This window comes from Lipotes vexillifer, unplaced genomic scaffold (genome assembly GCF_000442215.2).
Source record: "Lipotes vexillifer unplaced genomic scaffold, Lipotes_vexillifer_v1.1 scaffold1139, whole genome shotgun sequence".
NCBI classification, from domain to species: Eukaryota; Metazoa; Chordata; class Mammalia; order Artiodactyla; family Lipotidae; genus Lipotes; species Lipotes vexillifer.
In genome coordinates, this window is record NW_006798273.1 from 1705259 (window position 1) to 1724975 (window position 19717).

The following is a 19717-nucleotide window of genomic DNA, read 5'->3' on the forward strand; positions in this document are numbered from 1 at the left end:
AAAAAAAAAAAAAAAAAAAAGTGAACTGGGAAATTGGAAGCATAATTGCCGGGGAGTAGTAAAGCCCTGGCTGAGGTTATAGTTCGAAGCCAGGAGTGTTTTAGGTGGGCTCAGGTGCCTCCACGTGGGTGTGACCCACGGTAGGGAATCCTGGGCCTGTGCAAGGGAGCCCCGCAGAACAAAGGAGGAGAGGCTGCTGGGACGAGGCGAAGACAGGAGGTCATGGAGCAGGGTTCCCTAGGTCAGACAATGCAGGAAGTTATGATCAGTGAGTTATTTTAAATTTAATATTTGAGGTGAGCCGTGGTGGATGATGACAGGCCCGGAAAGGTGCCACAGGCACAGGTGGCAGACATGGAGGTTAGAGTCTTGGGAGACAAGGTCAAATAAATGAGATGCCCAAGGAAGGCAGCTGGATGACCGTTCCGTACCCTTCCCAGTTCCCAAACGAACTACAATCATTATTATTACCTGATTCTTCGAAATGCAGGCTGAGTTATTTCCTGGACTGGATTTTAATGTTACCAGTTGGTTTAAAATCTGAGCATCATTCAGAGGTTCTGAGGTTCTTGCTATGAGGGGAAAAAGATGAAATAAAAAGAAATAAGGGTAAAACCATATTAAATAAAATTATTACAAATACATTCCCTTGATCTTTCAATAAGTAGCATTAAAAAATAAACTCATTTACACTGTCTCAGAAAATGCAACTAAAATACTTTATAAATAAGGGAAATATGGTAGAGATAGCTTTCTAATCAATTCAAAATGCCCAAGAAAGTCCCTGAAAGACATGTAAACTCTAGTTATTTTAAACAATAGGATAGTCAATGCTTAATACTAGAATGTAATCTATTATTTCTAAAAAAAAAAAAAACTACATTTCTTTAAAAGTTGCATTAAACACATTTGATTCAATTCAGAACAGATTCACTTCAGAGTAGGTATTGTCCTCTATGTGGGGCAATTTTTATTTTTTAAAAATCCTAAAAATACAATGAAATCACCAAACTTGTGTGTGTGTGTGTGTGTGTGTGTGTGTGTGCTGGAGGGGGGTTTCTTTTAAAGTGCTATGACAGAGCCCCTGCTCTGCTATTTATCAGGCATTATTATTATCATAGCACCACCCCTGTTATCTAAGATAATATAATCAAGAAATAGTGGATGGATTTGTTTTTTAAGGAAAACAAAAAAGAAGGTAGTGAAAATCAGACTAAATTACCAACGTCTTGGACATTTTAGAAAGCATTATTTACCTTGAGTTGGCAAATGGGTTTCGGTGAGGCGTGTCTGAAACAACCTAAAAGACAGCAATAAAGGCATCAGTACAGATTATAATTTACAGTTCAATATATATTATATTAAAGTGAAAACTAGGGACTTCCCTGGTGGTACAGTGGTTAAGAATCTGCCTACCAATGCAGGGGACATGGGTTCGAGCCCTGGTCCGGGAAGATCCCACGTGCCACGAAGCAACTAAGCCCGTGCGCCACAACTACTGAGCCCACGTGCCACAACTACTGAAGCTCGTGCGCCTAGAGCCTGTGTTCCACAACAAGAGAAGCCACCGCAACAAAGAGTAGACCCTGCTCACCGCAACTAGAGAAAGCCTGCACACAGCAATGAAGACCCAAAGCAGCCAAAAATAAATAATTAATTTTTTAAAAAAAGTGAAAACTAAACATGATAGACAGCTTACTATAAGCTAGTAAAGACTGAGGTTAAGAGAGAATGTAAGGCTGAATTTTAGAGTTGCTTCAAAATTTAAAAAAAAAAAAATTCTGGGATTGTCTTCATACCCAATACACTTAATATTAGAAAAATTCCTCTTTTTGCCTCGTTTAAGTTAGTATTTCTTAAATTCATATAACAAACATACCCTCCTTCTGAGGGTATCAAGTATGTACATGTTACAACATGGGGTGTTTGAACTCTCTGTTTTGGGCATTCTCTACATCTGGAACATATGAAAAGTATAATGGTTTGAAGAGAGATGTTAAAGTACAAAACTATTATAAAAAGCAGATATATTACTGTTCATGCTGTGAGGACTTCTTAAACATGTCATTTCATGCATCTTTGCATGTTAATCAACCTATAAAGTAATATGCAACCTCCAAGCTCGACATTTTTGGGTGATATGAGGAGGGGTGCATAGTATGAAGAGACTGAGAGATGTACAACCAAATGCAGACAAATGCCAATGTTGTTTGACTCAATTCAAACAAACCAACAGTTTTAAAAAAAGGCAAAAAACAAAAACATTTTACATAATGAAGAATAGCTGAAAATTAGATGATATTAAGGAATTACTATTCATTTTGTTAGGTATGAAAATGATGTAAGGTTCTGTAAGAAATCACCTTTTTGAGATGTTTATGGAAGTGTTTAGGGTAAAATATTTTGCTGTTTTGGATCTGCTTTAAATCCTTCAGCATAGGGACTTCCCTGGTGGCGCAGTGGTTAGCAGGTGATGCAGGTTCGAGCCCTGGTCCGGGAAGATTCCACATGCCGTGGAGCAACTAAGCCCATGCGCCACAACTACTGAGCCTGCACTCTAGAGCCTGCGTGCCTAGAGCCTGTGTTCCGCAACAAGAGGAGCCACCTCAATGAGAAGCCTGCACACCACAACAAATAGAAAGCCGACGTGCAGCAACAAAGACCCAATGCAGCCAAAAGTATATAAATAAATAAATTAAAAAAAAATCCTTCAGCACAGCGTGATCAAATATTAATAATAATTAAAAGCAAGTGATAAGTAAATGCAGGTTCATTATATTAACTTTTCTTTTTTTAACACATACTTGAAAATTCTCATAATAAAGTTTAAAAAGAGCATGCGCACTGGAGCAAAGTTGAAAACAGTGAGTGTATTAAGAGCCAGCAAGGGGTGCAGTGAGACAAGCTGTCTCTATGCTGCTAGACAGAGACAGCAGAAACCTGTACCACCTTTTGAGAAGGGAATTTGGTTGCATGTACCACAAGCCTGAACACTCTTCATACACCCTTTGACTCCATAGTTTCAATTCTGAGAATCTATCAGAAGGAACTAGATAATAACAGGAAATACATTAGGAAATACTTTTATGATGAAGAAAAAAGACCTTGACACAGGGCTGCATATGTACATAAAACACACCTGTAATCCTATTACAAGCGGAGAAAAAAATGCGAACTAAAATTGATGGGTTTCTTCTGCTTCTTTAGTTTTCTGTATTAGGGTATATATAAATAACACCCTAAATGAGGTGTATTTAATCACTGAAAAAGTCAAAAATTGTGAAAAACAAAGTTATTCATTAAATATTCATTATGTTATTTATAAAAATCAAAATGTTGGAAACAACTTTAATGTTCCATTGGAGAACAATTAAATTATGACATAGCTCTGCGACAGACTTCACAACCATTTTATAAGTAGTATAAAAGTGCATAATTTCTTAAGAGCAGTATAAAGCTCAGTACATACAACCAGACATACAGTACGGTCTACCGTAAAGATACACAGACACTAAGGCACACACATAGGCATCGGAAAAGATATTGGAAGGAAGTGCACAAAAATGTTAACAGTAATATTTCTGGGCAGCTTTTCTACTATTCTGTATATCCACATTTTCCCCAATGAGAAGGATTTCCCTGTACAAACAGATAACAATAAAAATCTTTTAAGAGCAAACATTGCATTTCAAGGTAGGAGACACTGCGCGGAGTTTTATTTTCAAACTACCTGTACTGTTGCTGCAGCAGTTCTCTAGGTTCGGCCTCGTTCTGAATTCCTCTCCGAAAAATGGCACTGGCGTGCTGCCGCTCCCCCTGGCCTTCCAGATGCCCAGCCCAGGCTACGTACAGAGGAGCTGACAGGGTCCCAATCCCATGGTTGTACAGAAACTCAAAAAACTGAGGAAGATCACTGTTGTACTCAGCCTGCAGAAATCCAAAGCAGACAGACATGAGAACGAAGGCACTGCCAGTCTCAGTGTGGCCGAGTCCAGCCAGCCCTCAGCGTTCGTCTTCCTGGAGGCTTCAGGATGTACTGTGCAGGGGAAGGCCTGTGTGGTCCTCTGATGGCAAGTCTCAAAGTTAAGCTCGTTCCTTTCCTTGACATTCAATGTCCCCAGATAACCCACATTATTTCCCAAGACAGCAGGTTCTGTAACGTAGCATATAAAGTTATACTTGCTCAAGCTCCACAGGCTTCCTCTAATCCTCATAGTTTGAAACTTAGTGAACAAATCCCTGTTTACTTTATCCATTCCATTCATGATTTTATTACTAGAAATCACGCCCCCAAGCCTTTATTTCAAGATTGAAGAGACCCAGCCTAACCTGAGGCGGCCTTCTCCTTTTATTACTAAATTTCATTTCTGAGAGTTAATATTTTCTTAATTATTCACAATGAATTTCATTTACTCCCAGGAACCCACCGGGAGTGCCTGCTTATCTCCCCTTCCCCAAGCATGCTTCTCATCCAACGAACCTTCTTTTAATCTAATGGTTTGTACCTCGTGTTGTCACATTTCAGACTTGATACACAGAGAAGAAGGATTTTAAAATTAAATCACTGATTCCACAGTACAGAAGCCAAAAGCTTGTAAAATACGTGTCTCTGGCCATACAACTTAAAAATTTATGAAACATAAGGTATCAGAATAAAAGACAGTCTAAAATGATCTTCAAATCTGGGGTAAAAAACAAAAGGACAACATGCCTAGAGATGTGATTATACATCTGAAAGTATACTTACAAATTTTAAACAATAATTGATGAACCTTGGGTCATTGTGGTATCTCTTCTTATCTAAAAATTCCTTCATTAGATGCTCTAATAAAGTTGTCAAATATTCTTTATTCTCAGGGAAATTCTCTTCTACCCATCGCATGTAACTAGAAAAAATCGGATAACATTAATTTTTCAGGGCAGCACATATAGTTTGTTTACAGAAAAACTAAATAAACGAAATGCTAACCTTTCCCATTCACCAAGTGGGTCATCGCCCTTGTAGCTCTGCATATGGGCTTCAAACATTCTAGAGCAGAGAAAAATATGTACATGGGATTATTAGGAATACTTCCTAAAAGATATATTTTATATTTATCATTTATACACCTTAAAAAAGAAATCTTAAATATCAATTCAAATGCTATAATAAAAATGAAAACAGCATTCCCTCAGAAGTCAGAAAACTCAGAAGCAGTCAGTGTTTCTTCAGAAGAAAGTAAGACGCAAGGCCCCTGAGGTAGCCCTATAAAGAAGCAGCTAAAAGAAGGTCCCCAGGTCTATCCCCAGGAGTCTCCGTCTCCTCTCACTGATTCCCGATGTCACTACCACCACCATGAGGGGCAGCACCCAGAAGTTTGCTGCCCCTCCTCCTAATGTTGGGACCCAGGCACGGCACTGACTCAGACCCCTCCCCTCCCCTTGCTGCTCAGGAGCTTGGCTGGAAGACTTGAAGAGGGCTTGTGAAGGGTGTGCAACAGCCCAGGGTCCCACCGATCAGGGCTTCCAGATCCAGTTTGCTTTCTGGGCCTCAGTGGAACACAACGTCCCTGAGGAAGAACACACAATGGCAATGCTCAGAAGTCAGTGGCTATGGCTCCCTGAGAACTCTGCTTGGCCCGACCTCCGTGTACCCAACCACAGCTTAAAAAAAAACAACCAAGCACAGCAAAGTTCTCCAGGGGCCCCCAGGTGCTAGTGCGGTAAACAAACAAACAAACAAAAACTGTAAAGTATTGTCAGGTGACATTAAGCACATAGGAAAAACCCCTCAAAAGATGGGAGAAGGGGTAAGAATGTGACAGGACTTACTGTTTTTAGGTAGAGTGGTCAGGGAAAGAAAGCCTGCCTCTCTGAGGGGGTGACATTTGATTGGTGCCAGGGATCCAAGCAGCTATGGAAGTGCACTGAGCTAGGAGAAGGGTGGGGATGACAAGATCTAATTTGCATTTTAAAATGTGCATCTGTCTCTCCAAGTGAAGAAGCCGGTGGGGGATGAGAACAGAAGCCGGAAACCAGTTAGGAAGCTACTGCAGAGCCCCAGCGACAGGGTGGACCATGGTGGGAACAGTGTGGAATTTGGCTGTTTTGGAGAAAGAAACAATGAGACTTGCTGATGGGACTGCACACTGGGTAAGAGACAGTCAAGCTAAGGAACACTCCTAGGTTTCTATCAGAGATGCTACATGACATTTGTTACATGACTTTTTTCGGGGGTAGGGAAAAAATGTTTGAAAGTAATACTTTCTTCTAGCTCCTGTACCTCAAGATACAGATGAAATCAATGTTTCTTATGACTCAAAATCCATAAGCCACAAAAGAAAAGCTAGATGAAGTCAACTATATATAAATTAAAAGCTTCTATATGTCAAATAAAACAAAACACGAAGCAGAGTCAAAAGAGAAATGATAAACTGGGATAACCAAACAGAGCTTCTAGAAGTCGGGGGGGAAAATAACCAAACACAGTCCAACTTAAGAAATGAACAAAAGGTGTTCCACAGAAAAATACTCAACCTCTTTCATAAGAGAAATTCACCTCACTGAGATACAACTTCTCACCGACCAGACTGCAACAATGTGACAAGTGTACAGGGGAGGCAAAGGAAACAGGCACTCTTACAATTTGCTTGCAGGTGGGAGTGTACACAGTCCTTGCCACAGTAATTGGTAATAAGATCTACCAAAATTCCAGATTGATTTACTTTTGATCTAGCAAACCCACTTCTGGGAATCTAGATGACAGATATATGCAAAATGTCAGGTGTACAAGATTTTTCACAGCGGCACTATTTGTAATAGCAAAATATTGTCCACAACCCAAGTATCCATCAACGGGGGACTTTTTAGATCAATTGTGGTACATGAAATATCATGTAGTTGTAAAAAAGGAGAAAAGAATCTATGGATTAATAGAGTGAAATTCTCCAAGGATAGTGTTAAGCAAAAAAAGCAGTGTGTACACTCTGTTACATTTTATGTGCAATAAAGGCAGGAATTGTACACACGTGTACATATATGTATATAGATATGTTCATGTTATAATATATTTATATTTGCAAAATAAATATAAAAATAAACTAGAAACATGCTTACATATGAGGGAGTGGAAGAGCAGTCAAGTATAGAGCGCAGTGAACAGTTTTCTAAATCTTTTTTTAACCATGTAAATGTAGTACTTATTTTTAAAAACTAAAAAGTCAAAATAAGGTTGGAAATACCTGATTTCTTTTTTTAAATGGGGGAAAACGAGCCTCTAATATCGAAATCCTTTGCAGGCTGGGCTAAAGAAAAAGTCTTAAGGCAAACAAATTTTTGTTTTTACAGCACTTAACCACCTGAGTCTTCGGATCCCCAGAGAGTTAAGATTACCTTGGTGCTGATAAAACTAACCAGTTTTACTTCCTGTCACATATGGTTTAAGTGTTTTAAATGCTTTTGAAACAGTCTGGATAAATCACCTAAGTCATACAAATAAAAAGCAAAGGCGTAGGAATTTTAAAAATTGTTAGCAGGTTGACATAAATGATGATAAACATAACGTGCACTTTCCCCTTAAAGTGCACGTTATTCAAAGACTTTTAAAAACTGACTGTGAGATTAGGGGTTAAAGCAATTTTAAGTTCTCTCCCTTTCGCAGAATTTTTAAATGAGTGGCTTTGAAAGTTTCTCATGAAACCTAAAGGTAAGTTTTAGTTTTTTGTTGGGTTAGACGTTTTACTTCCACAGCGGCAATCTGCCCAGAGCGGATTCCTTACAAAGAATCAAGGAGCGCTGAGGGCCTCAGGAACCGTCCAAATCCCCCCAAACTGCCACTCCGGCCGCAGCTCGGCCTCAGGGCCAGGGTCTCAGCAGAGTCCCGGCTACACGGTGCGCGGTCCTTTCCACGGCTCCCTAGTGGCCCACAGCCCACCTGGGATGGGGCAGGGGTGGGTGGCGTGACGGTGGGAGGGGACAAACTCCGGAGCCAAGGAAAGGGGTTGGGAAGGGCACAGGGAGGCAGGTCTGGGGTGGGGCGGGCCGGGGACCTGCAGACCACTAGGCCCGAACCCAGGTACCCAAGCCCCCTGGCTGCCTGCAGCTGGGGATCACGCCCCCGCCCCTCCCCTCCCACAGACCCACACTTACTGAAAAACATTTTCCGGGTTATCCATGGCTAGAGGACGCGAGCCAGCAGCAGCCCCACCTGCGCCGCCAGCGAGGAGCCGCCGCCAATTCGAATCTCCCGCGCAGCCGCAGTCGCCACGCCGAGCGTTTGCAAGGCGCCTGACCATTGGCCTCAGCTGCAGATGGGCTGGCCAATCGCCGGGGCCGTTGCCAGGAGACCAAGCCCCGCCTCCATCCCGCGCGCCGGCCTCTCCTTTCACTTCCCGCAGCCATGTTGAACCGAAAGCTCGCGGAGTCTTGAGCGGGGGCTGGGATTCCGGGTACGGCGTGGTGAGGGCGCCCTAGGTTGCCTCAGGAGTAGGGAGTAGGTTTTTTTTCCTTAGCTGTCCAAGCTGCAAGTGGCTTACATGGTTTCACGGTTAAAGCATCATCCCAGGGAAGGTATTGTAGGAGAAAAAAAACTAACTTGAGGTTCCCGAGGTGGAAAAAATTGTGCCTCGGCCCTTGGGTCCGGAGAGCCGTGCCTCTTCCATCCTTTACTTAAATAAATAAACCAGAATTGTTATGTCTGGTTTATGGAAAAAAGAAAATTAATCCCGTTTGTAGAGTCGAGACTTGTTTGAGGTCGCAGAGTCCTGGGGGAAATGCCTGTCTCTGGCTTAAGAGGTAGGCAGGTGGGGTGAAAACGGAACCCCGCCGAGTGGCACACTTCCCGGTTTCCCGCAGTTTTCTGTTCCGCGTCCTTGCTGTAAGGAAAGAACCTAGATGCTGAAGCCCGTGAAATTTTAGTTCCAGACCCTAAAATGCTGTGGCAGAGAGCTAGGGAGTGAGTCATCAAAAGCCCAGGGAAGAACCTTAAGTGGGTTTTAGCTTAGTGGCTATAATGTGAGGGCATGTCGGTAGGCACTTCAGGGTTAGCTTATGTAAATTATATTGATACCTGGCAAATGAAAGCGATGGGTTGGTACCCTGGGAGACCTCCAGGCTTGATTTAACTGATCTGAAAGGCTGTGTGGACAGAGTAAATGAGGGCTCAAGGGACTGGGAGTTGTTCCTGCATCCAACTGGTAATTAAAGAACGGAAGTTTGGATAGAGTATAGAATGGCGGCCGGAAAGTTTTCATCATGTTCCTCGGAACTAGAAGCTCTGGAGACCGAGGACTTATGGATTCGAAAACCAGAAATGAAGAGACCTCTTTGTCACGGAGTCCAGATGCCTAAGAAGACATATGTAATACGCTGATGCTTCCTACCTGAGAGTGAGTTGGAAAACAGTCAGCCTAACCTTCTCTGCCCCTTGGTCTTTTAGTAACTTCCCATTCTACTTCTCAAGGTTCTTTCAAGAGCCACTTGACAATGCAAGTAAAATATAAAGAGCTATTCATGTGAATACCATCCTTTGAGAGATGCTGTGTGGATATTTTGCTCTCTTAGGGCCCTTAAGTTAAATACCCTAAAAAAAAAAATTAGCTGCTTTTGGAAATCCTGATGCTTTCAGAGTCCAGAATTTCTTTCAGGGCATTGATTAATTAATTTGGTTCTACACAAGTATCCAATTTGTGAGATTGTTAACTCAGAGGGTGCTCACTCTGGAGTCTTTAGGCAAATTTAGGTTCTGCTAACCATTATAGGAATTAACACATTTTTAGGTCTTCAGCTTGTCTGATAGCACCTCAATCAGTCAACAATCAGGAAACGTTGATTGGGCATCCACTGCTATTGGATTTATACCTAATTACAACCTTATCTTACTGAAACAGATCCTGTCCTTAAGAAACTAGTGGTATTATCTGGGAGATGGAGATACAGACATAGAAAATATTCATTGCTAAATTAATGTGTATTAAGTGCTAAATTAATATACATATGATTTAGCCTATCTGCTAGGGGAGTCCATAGGAAGGAGGGGATGTGGGGCCTGTCTGCTGTCTGTCAGAGAAAGCTTCGTGGGGCAAGGGGGGCTTAACTTTTGACTTGGGCCTTAACAGGGGGTGCTGGTGGATCTGGACTGGGGAGAGCCTGGGGAGAACATTCCTGATGTAAATCAGGGTTACTGAAGAAACTCACCCTTGAGGACTCCTGCTAATGAGCAGTGGAGATTCTTTTTGAAAGACTGGTTTAATAGTTTGATGTCTAATCTTAAATGTTAGATTAAGGAGTTTGTACTTGATCTTGATAGTAAACTGGGCCTTTTGGGAACAAATAGCACTGTGGTTATAGGACCTTACGGTAATTATACTTACCTCTACCCTGTTTTCCAAAAGCTGCAGAGATTGTCTGCCCTCTTTCCTTTCTACTGCTAGGAGCTTCTTTCCCGCCAGCCTTGTTTGTAGAGTAGGGTAAAGTATTGTGGATGCCTCTTCCACACTGCCCCTTGAAAAGGTCACAGTGTTCCCCTATAAAGCCCTGATGCCAATCCTAGGAGTAACAGAAGTAAGTACTAGGGTTGTCAGCAGTTATCAGAATCTGATGTGTTTCTAGGAATAATTTCCTGGCTTACTCAATGCCTTCCCTTTGTCCTTAATTATGGACGCCCCTCTCTGCCATTATTCTTATTCTGAGGGGCAATTACAATGACCCTCCCACACAATGGGTTCTTCCTAATGTCCCTATTAGGTTAATGGACCCTGTTCCCAATAAATCGGGATTTACTGGGGACAGGGGAAGGGAGGGGTGGGTAGCAGAGGCAGAGAACAGTAATTTGCAGACTTTAAACTGGTATTGGAGGCAGAGGGAATGGAAGAAGGTAAAGTAGGGAATCAGATCTCAAGGAGGGAGAGTTCTCAGAACACAGTGATGTCTTCAGTATGTAAGGAAAAGAAAAGAAAGACGATTTTGTGGCCTCGAAGAATTGACAGAAACAGCCATTGAAGCTGGCAAGGCTGATGCTTGCATTCAGATGTGTTGAGTTGGAGAGATAACCAGGCGTTTGACCTTCCTACTGGGCACCGTGGAAGGAAGGGAGAGACAGGCCAGGTTGAAAGGCTTCAGGAGCTTCTTACTGAAGGAAGTTTCATGTGCTGTTGGTTCCTAAGCCTAGGATGATTGTTTTCTTCTAAGAGCTTCACATTACCTCTCCATGTCAGGAATAAAGGAAGAACTTCCAAATAGTTTGATGAAGAAATAGTTTGATACTTTGATGAAGCAAATCTGTAAACCCCCCAATGCTGGCAATTTACATGAATCCATAGAAGCAGAAAATACACAAAGGTTCGCAAATATGTTGCCCATTAAAAAAAAAAGACTCACTAATTGGAAGCTTGTGCCACTGACAGCATTTCAGATTTCATCTGCTGTGACTCTTATCTTCTTTAATCTTCTCCCTCTACCCTTTTTTCTCAGATTTGTGTTGAGACTGTAGTGATTGCCATGGAATATCTGAAAATCTATTAAATAATAATCCTTGCTTCACTGATCTAGCCCTCCCTTTAATTTTTGGCATTGCTGTTGCCTTAGTGAATCTGTTATCTTATCTTCCCAAACCCACCCCAGAATGTGAGTGGGGAGGCTTGTTTTGATCTGGGTGGGAGTAAATGGTCCACCTGTGTCTAAATTTGCCTTTCCTGCTTCTGAGGCAGAAATGTGCAGTTACAAGTCTCTCTTCCTTTAAAACTCTCCTTTACGTGCTTGCTAATTTCAATATTAAATGTCCATTTCTGTAAAATGACTTATAGATTCTCTAAGTTATAGGAAGGCCAGTGACTAAAGTATTTTTATTCATATTTGGGCTTTCAGTGACTTGTTATTCCAACATCATAATTTCCAGACTTATTGGAGAAGGAAAACCAGGCCAGGTCAGGGGACATGAGCTCCAACCTTGACTTTCCCAAGAAGCAGATAATGGGCAAGTGACTTAAACTCTTAATCTGGGTGTCAGTTTCCTGATCTGTAAAATGAAAAAAGAAATTTGCCTCCTTGTCTTCATAATGTTTCTCTGAATTCCACTCTCCTGTAGCCTCAGAAGGTTCTCCACTCAATTTCTTGGGTTGTCACATGATATCAAAGTTAGAGCTCTGTTTAGAAAAGTGACTATTTTTCTCTAGGTACTGCCTGTTTGATAGATGCAAACAATCACAGATACACATATATCTTCCTTCCACTGGGAAATTTAAAAGAATTTAGAATAGCAGTATTAGATATGTTGCTGAAACATCATATAAGATTAGAGATTTATGGGCTTCCTTGGTGGCGCAGTGTTTGAGAGTCTGCCTGCCGATGCAGGGGACACAGGTTCGTGCCCCGGTCCGGGAAGATCCCACATGCCACGGAGTGGCTGGGCCCGTGAGCCATGGCCACTGAGCCTGCGTGTCTGGAGCCTGTGCTCCGCAACGGGAGAGGCCACAACAGCGAGAGGCCCATGTACCGCAAAAAAAAAAAAAAAAAAAAAGATTTATAATTAAAATAGTTACAGAAAGCTGACAAGTGATTTAAGGGGTTATAAAGTATTGACATTGAGAATAAAGTTGATATGAAGAAAGGTAAAAATAAAGCCCATCTGAAATGTTTTTCATCTGAGAGTGTTTGGTGACTTCAGAAGATGCCTGTGTGGTCAAAACCCAGAATATACTCTTGTATCATTGCAGCCTAGGAGAAAGAATGGGAATCCCAGCTTCCTGCCCCCATCAGCCTCCCCAAGAATCTTTAATAGAATGTTCAGTCCTATATACTAGGCTGGTATTTGTTTAAAGGACCTAAGTGATACCCAGATGTTATTTACGTTTTGAGCCTGGTTCTAGAGACCAGAGACCCTGTTCCTTTCTCTATCCTATTCTTCCCTTATTAGAGGCCTCTCAGGTCTTCATAAGCTTAGTCTTGCATCCTGATAAATGACTGCTCGTATTCTCTCCAAACTGGCCTACCTTAGCTCTGAGCATCTCTTCGGAATTCATCCCTCTTGTCAGCTACAGAGTTCTTTCTTCAGCTTCTGTACGCGAACATTGGTTGTATCCTTCCATTGCTGTGTAAATTGTGCTGTCTTGGATTCTGGGGCAAGTTGTTCTCCTAAGACTTAGGAAACCAGATACAGCAAACTTTAGTCTTGGAATCAAAAGCATATATGAAACATATTACTTCCCTTCATCAAAGGCACTTTCCTAAATTTGTAGGACTCACTCCCCTTGATTTAGGCTTCTCCATCCCTAACTGAGTGGGATGACTTCTGTGATCAATGTCAGGGACTTATGGCTGTTCTCCAGTTTCCTTCTGTCCCCCAGCATCTAAGATAGAGCTTGTCTTCCTTTTCTCTTCACAGCTGCTGTCACCCGTTCCATCTCTCATGACTTACAAAATGAGATGGATGAGAACAGTCACTTCAGATCCCACCATTTTTCCTTTGGATCCCTGAGAAATGGAGACTTTTGTTTATTTTAAAGTTTACCCAAATGGATATATTAAAAACATTTTGTAGAGTTCAGAGATGTTGCCTGATCTGTATTTTCTCTCTTTTCCTTTACATGCTCTCGTAAGTCTTTTCTTTCCTTTTTGCTGACTGATGGTGAATCAAACCTCATTCGTTTCCTCCACTAAAGAATCTTTTCATCTCACTCTCTCTTTTTTTAAAATTTTTTTTCTTTTTCTTTTTCTTTTTTTTTTTGTGGTACGTGGGCCTCTCACTGCTGTGGCCTCTCCCGCTGCGGAGCACAGGCTCCGGACGCGCAGGCTCAGCGGCCATGGCCCACGGGCCCAGCCGCTCCACGGCATGTGGGATCCTCCCGGACCAGGGCACGAACCCGCGTCCCCTGCATCGGCAGGCGGACTCTCAACCACTGCGCCACCAGGGAAGCCCTAAATTTTTTTTCTGAATTTATTTTATTTTTGGCTGCACCGCGTGGCTTGCAGGATCTTAGTTCCCTGACCAAGGATGAAACCTGTGCTCCCTGGAGAGGAAGCGTGGAGTCCTAACCCCTGGACTGTCAGGGAAGTCCTTCCATCTCACTTTCAATAGAGAGATGACCTGTTAGGATGGACAACTATTAGATCATATAACAGGCCCCAGAACCAAAAGATTCTTAGACCAGACATATTTTTTTCTTATTTGAGAATTTATTTCAGAAGTGCTTACAGGGACTTCCCTGGTGGCACAGTGGTTAAGAATCCACCTGCCATTGCAGGGGACATGGGTTCGAGCCCTGGTCCAGGAAGATCCCGCATGCCGCGGAGCAACTAAGCCCGTATGCCACAACTACTGAGCCTGTGCTCTAGAGCCTGTGAGCCACAACTACTGAAACCCACACGCCTAGAGCCTGTGCTCCACAACAAGAGAAGCCACTGCAATGAGACACCCGCACACCGCAACAAAGAGTAACCCCTGCTTGCCACAATTAGAGAAAGTCTGTGTGCAGCAACGAAGACCCAATGCAGCCAAAAATAAATAAATTAATTAATTTTTTTAGAAAAGTGCTTACAGTGGTAACTCACATTTAGTTCTAAGTATAATAAATCACCCTTACTGGAAAAAATGAATAGTTGGAAAGTTTTATATTGGAAAAAATGAATAGTTGGAAAGTTTTACATTGAAAAATAGAATGTTGGGCAAAACTGCCATATCTTTGAAAAGTTGTCTTCATTTCAAGGACTGGAGTGAAGGGGACTTGAATTGCCTTGTAGGAATTAGGGTTTTGAGTAGAGTAGGTATAGCTTACAGAAAAGTTTTGTTGCTAAAATACCATCCTGAGTTTAATTAGAAGAAAGTAGTTCTGGCTTCTTGGGGAAAATCACTGCTCAAAAAAGTGTCAGGCTTTTAGGAAAAACTACACCATCATCAGGCCCTGGCCAGCTTTATCTTAAAGGTAGCATTTTAGCCATATAGGCAGTGACAGCTAACCACACCTCTCTTGAGTGATGATGGACCAACCCTTCTCCTGGTTCTCATAGAAGGTGTTTTGTTTCCACCTCAACTGGGTGTGCTGCTGTTCAACTTTGACACTAGCCACCTGGGAGTTAGTCAGAATCCACAGGTTTAAGGGCACGGTCCCCAACAAGATCATCCTTAGTTCAGACACCAGCCACAAGTTCCAGGGGTTCCCAGCTAGCCACGCTTCCGATCCACTGGCTACAATTTCAGGGGTTCCCACAATCCTGACCAGGTTTGACAATTTACTGTAATGACTCAGAACTCAGGAAAGTGCTATGTGGATGATTACAGCTTTATTATAAAGGATACGCATAGGGCAAGGTCTGGGAGTGTCCTCAATGTGGACCCTCTCTCCGTGGAGTCAGGGTGTGTTATTTCCCTGGCACGTCAGTGTGTTCATCAGTCAGGAATCTCCACTGAGCTTCAGTGTCCAGAGTTTTTACTGGTGTTTCATTATGTAAAAATGACTGATTAAATCATTGGGCACATGAGTGAACTCAGTCTCCGACCCTCCCTCCCCTTTCTTGATGTCAGGAGGTCTGACTGATGTTAGGACTCAAAGCCCCAACCTTTCTGCTGACCAGTCCCCATCCTGAGGCTCTATAGGGACCCACCAGGTGTCATCTCATTAGTATAACAAAGACACTGTGATCACTTAAGAAATTCCCAGTGTTTTTGAAGCTCTGTGCCAGGAACCCTGGTCAAAGACCAGACAGATTTCTTTTTATTATACCGTGGAGGTGATCTGCATCTCTGAGCATAATAGCCTCTCTACCTTATAACATTATCTATGCTTTCAGGACAGCAATCCTTCCCTCTTATCAAGTTGCTAAGTCTTTAGTATTCTTGCTCAGATTGGATTACTTCTGTCCCTTCAAAGAGCTGGACACTTCCCAATCTAGAGAAAAGAGCTAAAATCAAGTTTCAAACTTGTTTATTTAAAAACATCAACTTCTGGGATAGTCCTGACAGATGTCTGTATAGCTGAGCACTAATATAATTCTTGTCTGTGTATCAGAGTCTGAATGAGGTCCTTTTGTTTGTCTTTTAGGAAACAAAGGAGTGATGTGAGGGTACCATGAGTTACCTGGAGCCTAGTTTACCAGATGCTTAGTCTAGGCATATATATGGTGTTAAAAAAAAAAATGAAGACAGTTGAGGTGATACAAACAAACTTCATTTAATACTTCATGAAGCAGGTGGTCTCTGTTCTCAAGAGTCCAGAGAATTGTGAAGCAGGGGAGAAAGTGGCAAATTTTTGTAGAAAATGAACAAGGTAGAGAAAAATAAAAAATGAACAAAAGACAAGGAAAACATTCAAGTTACTTGGTGATCAGGGATTAGTCTCATGGATGGTGTAACTTCTGGGTAGATGGAATCCTTACAAGAACATGAAACTTTGAATATTAGGTTTTGGCTTGCTGATGTGATCATGAATTAATATTAATTGGTTTGCTGAGGAAAGGTCATTGTTAGGTTAAATAAAGATTTCAACAATAGTTAATTATCATATATATTACATGGGCATGCTTCATGTGTAGATGATTTCTTTTCCCCAGGGAATGACAAAAATTTCTAACTAACCCTAGGCAACTAGAGGCACAGTGGTGATAGCCTTCCGCTCAGCAACGTTGGTTCTCTCTTCATTTATTTAGGTCTTTAATTTCTTTCAACCATGTTTTGTAGTTTTCAGTGTACAAGTCTTGCACCACCTTGATTAAATTTATTCCTAAGTGTTTTATTATTTTTGATGCTACTGTAAATGAAAAATAGTTTCTTAATTTCATTGCTTTTTAAAAATTTTATTTATTTTATTTATTTATTTTTGGCTGCGTTGGGTCTTCATTGCTGTGCGCGGGCTTTCTCTAGTTGTGGCGAGCGGGGGCTACTCTTTGTTGCAGTGCCTGCGCTTCTCATTGCGGTGGCTTCTCTTGTTGCGGAGCACGGGCTCTAGGTGCGTGGGCTTCAGTACTTGTGGCACATAGGTTCAGTAGTGTGGCTCTCAGGCTCTAGAGCGCAGGTTTAGTAGTTGTGGTGGAAAGGCTTAGTTGCTCCGCACCATGTGGGATCTTCCCGGACCAGGGCTCAAACCCATGTCCCCTGCATTGGCAGGTGGATTCTTAACCACTGCGCCACCAGGGAAGCCCTTAATTTAATTTCTTGATTGGTTATTGCTACTGTGTAGAAATACCACTGCTTTTTGTATACTGATCTTGTATCTTGCAAATTTGCTAAATTATTTTATCAGTTCTAATGGTTTTGTGGTGGATTCTTTTATATTTCCTATACGTAAGATAATGTCTTCAAAAGTGCAGAGTGCAAAAAGTGATAGTTTTACTTTTCTCTTTCCAATTTGGATGCCTTTTATTTCTTTTTATTGTTTAATTGCTCTGGCTAGAACGGCGATGTCCATTGGTTGAGTGAGTGCCATGCACTAGGCACTGTGCCAAACCCTGTTATGTGACACAGTGACATTTGCTATTTGCCCCTCTAGTTTCCATTCTCTATATTCTGGCAATAATCTTCAAGTCCTTTAGCAGGGAGAGTGACCCCTCTTCAATTCTCAGTCCCTAAGGTCTACACACACATGCACACACACACCTCTGCTTCTTACCACAGGGAAGCATACTCCACCTGTCCCCTTCCCCCTCCCAGAGGAGATGACTGTGTCAGGTTTGTATAACAGGGTGTGAAAATTGGTCTCTAATTGTGGCAAGTGAGGGAGAAAGGTGAGCCCAGGAAGCCCAAGCCCAGTCAGGACAGGCTGCAGCTGAGTGCCTGTGTGTCTCATTGATCATATGTGTGTATGTGCATGCTCTCCTAGTGTGTGCATGCCATATTTGACAGTTTGGATTTATGTGTTGGGGGGTGTTAGGTGGGAGGAATAAGGTCTCATAACCCACCTATGTACTTTCTCATAAATTACTTCAGTATGTGTAATTTCTGGATGTGGTGCCCTTGTACAGTGTACAACCTAAGCAACTGTATGTGGTAGCCTTGCCCTGTTTCCTTCTGGTCTTTGATTCTGCTGTCCCACTGCTGGGAACATTCTCTTGCCCACTTTTTGTTTGGTTAAGTTCTTAGCTTTCATGTATCAGTGTCCCCAAGTTGGGATTGGGGGTTCAACCCTCATGCATTCATATACAGACTGGCTGCTACTCCATATAGGACAAAACACCCCAGAAATAGAAGTTAAACACATTGTAAAGTCATACTATTTCCAATTCAAATTTTTGTTGTTGTTGTTGAGATCGTTCTTTTTTTTTTTTTTTTTTTTTTTTTGTGGGATATTAGTTCCCCAACCAGGGATCGAACCCGTGCCCCCTGCAGTGGGAGCGCCATATCCCAACCCCTGGACGGCCAGAGAATTCCCACCATAGAATGCATATTTTCAAAGTATTCTTTTTTGTTATTTTTTTAATTATTTTTGCGGTACACGGGCCTCTTCCCATTGTGGCCTCTCCCATTTGGGAGCACATGCTCCGGACGCTCAGGCTCAGCGGCCATGGCTCACGGACCCAGCCGCTCCGCGGCATGTGGGATCCTTCCAGACCGGAGCACGAACCCATGTCCCCTGCATTGGCAGACGGACTCTCAACCACTGTGCCACCAGGGAAGCCCATGGTTTTTTTTTTGCGGTATGTGTGCCTCTCACTGTTGTGGATTCTCCTGTTGCACAGCGCAGGCTCAGCGGCCATGGCTCACGGGCCCAGCCGCTCTGCGGCACGTGGGATCTTCCCGGACCAGGGCAGGAACCTGTGTCCCCTGCATTGGCAGGCGGACTCTCAACCACTGCGCCACCAGGGAAGCCCGAGATCGTTCTTTTTAAAAATTAATTAATTAATTAATTATTGTCTGCGTTGTGTCTTCATTGCTGCGTGTGGGCTTTTCTCTAGTTGTGGCGAGCGGGGGCTACTCTTTGTTGTGGTGCACCTCTCATTGCGGTGGCTTCTCTTGTTGCAGAGCATGGGCTCTAGGTGCACGGGCTTCAGTAGTTGTGGCACACGGGCTCAGTAGCTGTGGCTCGTGGGCTCTAGAGCACAGCCTCAGTAGTTGTGGCACGTGGGCTTAGTTGCTCTGCGGCATGTGGGATCTTCCCAGACCAGGGCTCGAACCCGTGTCCCCTGCATTGGCAGGCGGATTCTTAACCACTGCGCCACCAGGGAAGTCCCTCCAATGCAAATTTAAGGTAAGGATTTAACTTAAGGATTTTGCCTTAATTTCTTTGATTTTGTATTTGTCACTTTTTTATGTTAATGATCTTGGATTCTAATGCCATTTATCTAGTTAATTATTTGTTTTATATTACAGCATACACAAAACAGTTTCAAACTAACACCAATATTACTACTACTACTAGGACTATTAAATGTAGTATAAAATTTCTCTATATTTCTTTTTACCCTTCTTGGGCTATATTCCTAGTGGGCTGTTCAAAGTAATGAATTTAAAGTTAGTTGAATAGTTTTTCTCTTGTGATCATGTCAACTTGAAATAGAATTGAGAAAATTTGTTTCAGTTTGCATTTTTAGGGGCCACTTTATTTTCCCATTAGGTTTAATTTTTTAAAGTTATGTGAAACATTTACCTAGCTCCAAAGTAAAAATTGTAAAACAAGTTATATTCAGAGTTTACCTTCCATCCTCATTCCCTCTCTCCTCTTATAGGTAATAATTTTCATTGGCTTTTTTTAAAATTAATTTTTATTGGAGTATAGTTGCTTTACATTGTTGCGTTAGTTTCTGCTGTTCAGCAGGG

The 19717-nt window shown here is 42.3% G+C and overlaps 2 protein-coding genes across 5 annotated transcripts in view; one reads left to right on the top strand and one right to left on the bottom strand.

The window, feature by feature from the left end:
* The window catches only part of BUB1 (BUB1 mitotic checkpoint serine/threonine kinase), a 43114-nt gene extending 34894 nt beyond the window's left edge, over positions 1-8220 (bottom strand). For 2 of the 4 annotated variants that reach the window (XM_007470211.1, XM_007470209.1), the window contains exons 1-6: positions 8128-8153; positions 4970-5029; positions 4748-4886; positions 3731-3927; positions 1257-1300; positions 472-572 (exon numbers count right to left, since the gene is read on the bottom strand). In XM_007470211.1, the coding sequence (XP_007470273.1) occupies positions 472-572; positions 1257-1300; positions 3731-3927; positions 4748-4886; positions 4970-5029; positions 8128-8153 (567 nt within the window). Of the gene's footprint in view, positions 1-471; positions 573-1256; positions 1301-3730; positions 3928-4747; positions 4887-4969; positions 5030-8127 lie in introns of all 4 variants that reach the window. The other 2 variants (XM_007470208.1, XM_007470210.1) reach the window with 2 other exon arrangements.
* A 779-nt stretch (positions 8221-8999) lies between these two features.
* ACOXL (acyl-CoA oxidase like) overlaps positions 9000-19717 on the top strand; it is a 395915-nt gene continuing 385197 nt past the window's right edge. Inside the window, 1 exon segment of the mRNA XM_007470234.1 lies at positions 9000-9005. Within this exon segment, the coding sequence (XP_007470296.1) occupies positions 9000-9005 (6 nt within the window).